This window comes from Cherax quadricarinatus, chromosome 38, assembly GCF_038502225.1.
Source record: "Cherax quadricarinatus isolate ZL_2023a chromosome 38, ASM3850222v1, whole genome shotgun sequence".
NCBI lineage: Eukaryota > Metazoa > Arthropoda > Malacostraca > Decapoda > Parastacidae > Cherax > Cherax quadricarinatus.
The window spans coordinates 22,903,175-22,912,066 of record NC_091329.1 but is presented as its reverse complement, the minus strand read 5'-3'; the positions used below and the strand labels follow the sequence as shown (position 1 = coordinate 22,912,066).

The window sequence follows — 8,892 nt, the reverse complement described above, 5'->3', positions numbered from 1 at the left end:
CATGACTCAGACACAGGTGCACCTACGGTGCTCATCACGGCATGATGACTCAGACACAGGTGCACCTACGGTGCTCATCACGGCATGACTCAGACACAGGTGCACCTACGGTGCTCATCACGGCATGACTCAGACACAGATGTACCTACGGTGCTCATCACGGCATGATGACTCAGACACAGGTGCACCTACGGTGCTCATCACGGCATGACTCAGACACAGGTGCACCTACGGTGCTCATCACGGCATGACTCAGACACAGATGTACCTACGGTGCTCATCACGGCATGATGACTCAGACACAGGTGCACCTACGGTGCTCATCACGGCATGACTCAGACACAGGTGCACCTACGGTGCTCATCACGGCATGATGACTCAGACACAGGTGCACCTACGGTGCTCATCACGGCATGACTCAGACACAGGTGCACCTACGGTGCTCATCACGGCATGATGACTCAGACACAGGTGCACCTACGGTGCTCATCACGGCATGATGACTCAGACACAGGTGCACCTACGGTGCTCATCACGGCATGACTCAGACACAGGTGCACCTACGGTGCTCATCACGGCATGATGACTCAGACACAGGTGCACCTACGGTGCTCATCACGGCATGACTCAGACACAGATGCACCTACGGTGCTCATCACGGCATGATGACTCAGACACAGGTGTACCTACGGTGCTCATCACGGCATGATGACTCAGACACAGGTGTACCTACGGTGCTCATCACGGCATGACTCAGACACAGGTGCACCTACGGTGCTCATCACGGCATGATGACTCAGACACAGGTGTACCTACGGTGCTCATCACGGCATGATGACTCAGACACAGGTGTACCTTCGGTGCTCATCACGGCATGACTCAGACACAGATGCACCTACGGTGCTCATCACGGCATGATGACTCAGACACAGGTGTACCTACGGTGCTCATCACGGCATGATGACTCAGACACAGGTGTACCTACGGTGCTCATCACGGCATGATGACTCAGACACAGGTGCACCTACGGTGCTCATCACGGCATGATGACTCAGACACAGGTGCACCTACGGTGCTCATCACGGCATGATGACTCAGACACAGGTGTACCTACGGTGCTCATCACGGCATGATGACTCAGACACAGGTGTACCTACGGTGCTCATCACGGCATGACTCAGACACAGGTGCACCTACGGTGCTCATCACGGCATGATGACTCAGACCCAGATGCACCTACGGTGCTCATCACGGCATGATGACTCAGACACAGGTGCACCTACGGTGCTCATCACGGCATGATGACTCAGACACAGGTGTACCTACGGTGCTCATCACAACAAGGACCAAGCAGGTTGTTTCTTCCAGTTAGTTTTATCACAATGTTTCAAACACAATCCTGGATAGTATCAAGAAAGTCACTGGAGTCAAGATTTCCTGTCAGATTGTTCCAGTCAATTGACAAAAGTTAATATCTCCTGGGCTGAGGGACTGATTGCCACATCTTCTGCTGACTGCTCTATATATTACCAATTTCTTCAATTTATGTCCATCTAACGTACTGATGAAGCCCCTGCAGGGCGAAACGTCTACGAGAAACCCAAATGTTGCACAAGTGTCTAATTCTTTATTTTCTTGAAATATAACGACGGAGGGTTGTGGAGGTGACTGTATCTCTGATACACATTAAACTTAATACAAAAATATAAATTGTATTTAGATTAATGTTAATAAGCCACTCCCTCACGTGAGGGGGGTCTTTATAGCGGCCGAAGAACTCTTGATCCAAGGAATTACACCCTACTTCTCCTTTCTTGGCTGTATGGGTGATTGTGGCCCATGAAGGTTTAGCGCTGCCCTCACGAGAGTAATAACTAATAAACTATTTATATCAATTTCATTCCTTTAGTTTAAAATGTGTACGACATTGTATGACCCATGAGGAATTAGCACTTTCCTAAGAATATAATAATTTAATAATAATAATAACAATAATAATAATAATAATAATAATAATAATAATAATAATAATAATAATAATAATAATAATAATAATAAAATCAACATTAATAACGATAATAATAATAATAATTAATAATGATAATAATCGATATTTCTTAGAGCCAAAGAGATGGAACTGGGAATGTGGTGTTGCTAGGAGTGGACAGGTAGTTGACAGGAATCTGACAGGGAGTAGACAGGGAGAGAGCAGAGGGTGAGAGAGGAGCAGTGAGGTGAGTGTGGAGAGCAGGTGAGGGATGCCTGGAGGTACCTGGAGGTACCTGGAGGTGCCTAGACGTCCCCGGAGCTGCCCGAAGTTGCCTCTGAAGCCAGTTTAGCCAGGCATCAGCTTGGAAGGTTATGTAGATATGTGAAAGTCATATGTGAGGTGTTCAGCTTTCACAGACTGAAACTTAATGCGTGGGTATGAGGTATTACGTGTTGACGAAGAGCAGAGTGCCCTTCCCAAGCAGAGTGCCTCAAAATCCTTGTTCTCCCCCTCAAAGCAGTGCCCTCCTACTCCTCCCCCTCCAGTTCTCCTTCGGTTTCAGATCTGGTGAGTACCTAGTAAGTAGTTCACAGTTTATACTGAAGGATGGGTTGCTCTGTCACAATATAATCTCTCTCTTGTACACATTATCACTAAATGTTTATCTCTACAACACTTGTAATGCTTATGTATTAATACAAGCGAAATAAGTTCAAGGATAATATGGAAGACATGTAGGATTGTTGTTTGTGTTTCCACCGCGGAGTAGTTGGTTGGACTTGGTTGCCATTCCTCAACGTTACTTAACATATTGTTGCTCAGAGATCGGCATACTCAGGGCCGTGGCAGACCTCGAAGTGATCAAGGAAATTGATATGTTTATCTGGCGGGAAGAGCATCTGGCAGGATGGACAGACAAGGTGTTTACGGGTGAGGGTGGCCACTCCGTCGCTGCTGCTGCTCTGGGCTCCGGAAGATCCCGTCCCACTCCCTGTTCCCTCACATTTAGTCCCCAGCTCATAACTTATAATGGCTGAGGCAATATTCTTTGAGGCCATTGACTTGAGGTCGTCACTGGATCTGTGGTGGAGTGTGGGTGGAGGTGAGGAAGCGGCGGAGTTAGTGGCGGACGACAATGTGGACGACGGGGGAGAGTTCACGGCGGGGGTGTAGTTGAAAGTTGCCGTTGACGACGACGTGTTGGGCGACACAGGGCCGTTTGTATAGTCGTCGTGAGAGGCCCGCCGTGCCTGGTTCAGCTGCTGACCAGACACGGCCCGAGCGGTCCGCCAAGGTAGACCTGAACCCTGGCGACTGTTTGCTTGACCTCCCATGAGTCTCACCCAGGTGGAATTAACTACTTTGCCTTGACCTTGTGGCCTACCAGGACTCTCCACCGACCACCAGTGTTCCTCCTTAACAGTGGTTGGTCCGAGGCAGCTATTGACAATTATTGGAGGACTTTTGACTCCCGAGGGTGGCAGTGTGTCTCTCTGTGTTTTTGGAGCAGTCACAGATTCGGGAGTGGGACTCTTCACACCCAGAGAAGAGTTGGAGGGTCGTGGGGATGTGCATGGCTGTGGGCTGCGGACACCCCTTTGGTCGGAGCCCAAAGCAAAGAATATGGTTCCAGGGATGCCTCGACCTTCTGAGTTTAGGCCGAAAGTGGTGAGGGAAATTCCAGGTGACGATGAGCGGGACGACGTGGCTGAAGAATAAGTTGAAGCCGCAGGCGGGATATTGGTTCCTGTGGCTGTAGTGGTGACGGTGATAGATGCAAAGGCTGTCGTGTTGCTGGAAGTACTAGAAGACTGGGAACTCGTGGTGTTAATGTAGGAGGTCTCGGAAGGTAAGTCAGTTCTAGGGAAGTTCTGAGAGATTGATGATATATTAGCACTATTTGCATTACTGGTTGTGTTTTGAGACACCACAGTGATGTCTGCGGAAGGACTTGATACAGTATCAGTGGAGACTGTGGGAGATGACGTGGTGCTGGTAGTGGATTTTAGAGACACTTTGCTAGACTGAGATGATGACTGAAAAGTTGTCGTGTTACCACAGGAAGGTTGACAATGAACGCTACTAACGGAATTATAACCAGCCATTCCAGAAGAAAAAGTCTCAGCATTGACACTAGAAGCAATTAGACTGGGTAATGATGAGGTGGTAGTAGTGGTAGTGAGGGATGCTAGGCTGGAGCAAGACACTGTCGTGGTGACGGCAGTCACGTTGGAAGATGTGATAAAGGTGTTACCGGAAGTATTTGTACAAGGGAGGGTTGTAGTTGGACTAGAACAAGAAATACTGGAGACTGCTAGCGTTCCCTCCGACGACTGTCCTCTTTTTATGGCAGTGGAAGAACTGATATCTCCTTTTCTACTTCCTGCTGTTGATGGTGTATTGATATCTGGCTCGTTTTTCTCGCTATTGCCATTTTTCACATTGTTTTCTTGATTTGTGGTAGTGGGGGACTTAACCCTGTCGTCCTGGCTAGTTATTACCATGTTATTGATCTGTTTATTATCTTTTGTACCAACTGTGTTAATAGTGTCACTAGCTAGGATATGTTTTGTTGTGGGTGTGGTGTGACAGCCACTGGTAGGACTGGTAGTGGTGAGCGCGCCACCGATGGAGGCTGCCGAAGATCCATTTCGTCCGTGAGTAGAGGAGGTGGAAGAGCTGCTGGATGAAGATGAGATTTGGAGGGCAATTTGGGCTGCTTGAGCCACCTGTTTCATGGTTGAGGGCCGCTTGTGTGCCACAAAGGGTGATCGAAAGTTGATTGGGGTGAGAACAGTGGAGGTAATGGGCATGTAACCTTTTGGCATATTAGGCACGGACGGACTTTTCATGATGCTGGAGCCACACGGCATGGAAGGACCACTGGACACAGGTGACACTGGTATTGCACTTGCCAAGATGGAACGTGCTCGGTGTTTAGCTGTCTTCTCGTCTTCCAGCAAGCCTAGACCTTTACCTGCTACGCTCTGTAGGTTGCCTAGAATTTTGGGTCGGGCCCCCATGGCTTCATATTTTTTCTTGTCGTCTGTCGTCCCTATAACCAGGTTCTTGGTCTCTGGCGCACAGGTTCTCGGACTGAGTACTTTACTCTCGCTGCCACTGCCAGTGAAGCGAGGAATAGCATATTCCAATCCCAACTGGAGGTCCACCTCACCTCTCTTGACACTGCTGTTGGTGTTGAGAGTTGTGGGTCGGGGTGTTAGTACACTACTTCCTGTTTGTCCCTGCCCCTTTCCCTGCTGATGATGCTGCTGGTGACGGTGATGTTGAATCGGAGCTCTGGACGGCTGCTGGGAGCGCTTGTGGTCTTGGACTACTGGCGTCTGGTGCTCCGGGGTAGCACCACTAAAGGCAATCTGGTGCAACATAGAGACTGGAATCCAACCCTTCAGTGGGGCCTGTAAAACACAACAAACTCTTAGTTCCTCCTACCATACCTACTCTGTTGACATGTATATAATAAATAAAACGCCTGTTTCGTCCAGCAGTATAGAATGTACAGTAACTACTCAGCTAATTAACGGAAATATCACATACAACCTAGACACTTAACTCTAAGATCATTAAATTTAAGTCTCTCACTTTCATTATGTCTCTGGGTTCTCTCACTCGTCTACACTAACTCAACCTTCCCATTAATATCAAGATACACTTCTCATACAACTTATGAGTCATCATTGGCTTTATTCTTCTCTTTATGTATTTTAATATAAAAAAATCAAACGTAGACTTTCCTCAAGTATATACCTTAGCCTAGTATATACCTTCAACTAGGACTATGCAGTTACACCACAGTGCCATGTCTTGAGGACGGGCAGCTCACAGCCTACCCACACCAAGCTCCTCAGTCACATTAAAAGTGTGAGGAGGAACTCTCCCTGGCAAGTCACGTATATGACACTTACCGACAAAACGACTTCTATCTCACTAGTCCGGGTGGTAACTTTGACTCATATATATATTTCGCTATTTCGCGGTGTTCCTAAAGGGATTTAATCACCTTCACACATCCACGCACCGAGATGGTGAGTAATAGGTGAGTGCAAATAGGTGAGTACACACATACATATATAAACTACACATGCATATACACTTACACATACATACACACATATACACGCACGCATGTACAACAGGCCTAGTGTCTAATCGGCATGTACCTAAGATAAAATGGTAACAAACTAACTACCTGTTACCTGTATAAGTTGAATGCATTCAAGCAGACACGTTAATGGGTTACTGTCGACTTGGTAGGTCCACCCAGTGAAACCTTCAGGATACCAGTGAAACCTTCAGGATACCAGTGAAACCTTTAGGATACCAGTGAAACCTTCAGGATATCAGTGAAACCTTCAGGATACCAGTGAAACCTTCAGGATACCAGTGAAACTTTCAGGATACCAATGAAACCTTCAGGATACCAGTGAAACCTTCAGGATATCAGTGAAACCTCCAGGATACCAATGAAGCCTTTAGGATACCAGTGAAACCTTCAGGATACCAGTGAAACCTTCAGGATACCAGTGAAACCTTCAGGATACCAGTGAAACCTTCAGGATACCAGTGAAACCTTCAGGATACCAGTGAAACCTTCAGGATACCAGTGAAACCTTCAGGATACCAGTGAAACCTCCAGGATACCAGTGAAACCTTCAGGATACCAGTGAAACCTCCAGGGTACCAGTGAAACCTTCAGGATACCAGTGAAACCTTCAGGATACAAGTGAAACCTTCAGGATACCAGTGAAACCTTCAGGATACCAGTGAAACCTTCAGGATACCAGTGAAACCGTCAGGATACCAGTGAAACCTTCAGGATACCAGTGAAACCTTCAGGATACCAGTGAAACCTTCAGGATACCAGTGAAACCTTCAGGATACCAGTGAAACCTTCAGGATACCAGTGAAACCTCCAGGATACCAATGAAACCTTCAGGATACCAGTGAAACCTCCAGGGTACGAGTGAAACCTTCAGGATACCAGTGAAACCTCCAGGAAACCGGTGAAACCTCCAGGGTACCAGTGAAACCTCCAGGATACCAGTGAAACCTCAAGGTTACCGGAAATATGACCACTCTGGACATCCAAACTGTCCTTATCTAGATAGAGATCAGAAATCCTGTTACACACACACACACACACACACACACACACACACACACACACACACACACAAACACACACACACACACACACACACACACACACACACACACACACACACACACACACACACACACACACACACACACACACACACACACACACACAGAGGTATGATAAAGCTCACGGCACAGGGAGAGTGACCTAGTAGCGATCAGTGAAGAGGCGGGGCCAGGAGCTCGGACTCGACCCCCGCAACCTCAACTAGGTGAGTACAACTAGGTGAGTACACACACACACACACACACACACACACACACACACACACACATACACACACACACACACACACACACACACACACACACACACACACACACACACACAGGTTTGTACCCAAGGGTAACAGGATTAATGAAAAAGCCAGGATGAGCCCATGGTTTACCCAAAGGTGCAGGGAGGCAAAAACCAAGTGTGCTAGGGAATGGAAGAAATATAGAAGGCAAAGGACCCAGGAGAATAAGGAGAACAGTCGTAGAGCCAGAAACGAATATGCACAGATAAGAAGGGAGGCCCAAAGACAATATGAAAATGACATAGCAGCGAAAGCCAAATCTGACCCGAAACTGTTGTACAGCCACATCAGGAGGAAAACAACAGTCAAGGACCAGGTAATCAGGCTAAGGAAGGAAGGAGGAGAGACAACAAGAAATGACCGTGAAGTATGTGAAGAACTCAACAAGAGATTCAAAGAAGTGTTCACAGAGGAGACAGAAGGGGCTCCAGAAAGACGGAGAGGTGGGGCACACCACCAAGTGCTGGACACAGTGCACACAACCGAGGAAGAAGTGAAGAGGCTTCTGAGTGAGCTAGATACCTCAAAGGCAATGGGGCCAGATAACATCTCCCCATGGGTATTGAGAGAGGGAGCAGAGGCGCTATGTGTACCCCTAACAACAATATTCAATACATCTATCGAAACAGGGAGATTGCCTGAGGCATGGAAGACAGCAAATGTAGTCCCAATCTTTAAAAAAGGAGACAGACATGAAGCATTAAACTACACACCAGTGTCACTGACATGTATAGTATGCAAAATCATGGATAAGATTATCAGGAGAAGAGTGGTGGAACACCTAGAAAGGAATGATCTCATCAACAGCAGCCAACATGGTTTCAGGGACGGGAAATCCTGTGTCACAAACCTACTGGAGTTCTATGACATGGTGACAGCAGTAAGACAAGAGAGAGAGGGGTGGGTGGATTGCATTTTCTTGGACTGCAAGAAGGCGTTTGACACAGTTCCACACAAGAGATTGGTGCAAAAACTGGAGGACCAAGCAGGATAACAGGGAAGGCACTACAATGGATCAGGGAATACTTGTCAGGAAGACAGCAGCGAGTCATGGTACGTGGCGAGGTGTCAGAGTGGGCACCTGTGACCAGCGGGGTCCCGCAGGGGTCAGTCCTAGGACCAGTGCTGTTTCTGGTATTTGTGAACGACATGACGGAAGGAATAGACTCTGAGGTGTCCCTGTTTGCAGATGACGTGAAGTTGATGAGAAGAATTCACTCGATCGAAGACCAGGCAGAACTACAAAGGGATCTGGACAGGCTGCAGACCTGGTCCAGCAATTGGCTCCTGGAGTTCAATCCCACCAAGTGCAAAGTCATGAAGATTGGGGAAGGGCAAAGAAGGCCGCAGACGGAGTACAGTCTAGGGGGTCAGAGACTACAAACCTCACTCAAGGAAAAAGATCTTGGGGTGAGTATAACA

At 47.6% G+C, this 8,892-nt stretch overlaps 1 protein-coding gene across 1 annotated transcript in view; it reads right to left on the bottom strand.

The window, feature by feature from the left end:
* Positions 1 to 2,076: 2,076 nt before the first annotated feature.
* The window catches only part of LOC128693053 (uncharacterized), a 39,315-nt gene continuing 32,499 nt past the window's right edge, over positions 2,077 to 8,892 (bottom strand). Inside the window, exon 4 of the mRNA XM_070091952.1 lies at positions 2,077 to 5,409. Coding sequence (XP_069948053.1) covers positions 2,809 to 5,409 — 2,601 coding nt within the window. The 3' untranslated portion in view covers positions 2,077 to 2,808. The remainder of the gene's footprint in view (positions 5,410 to 8,892) is intronic.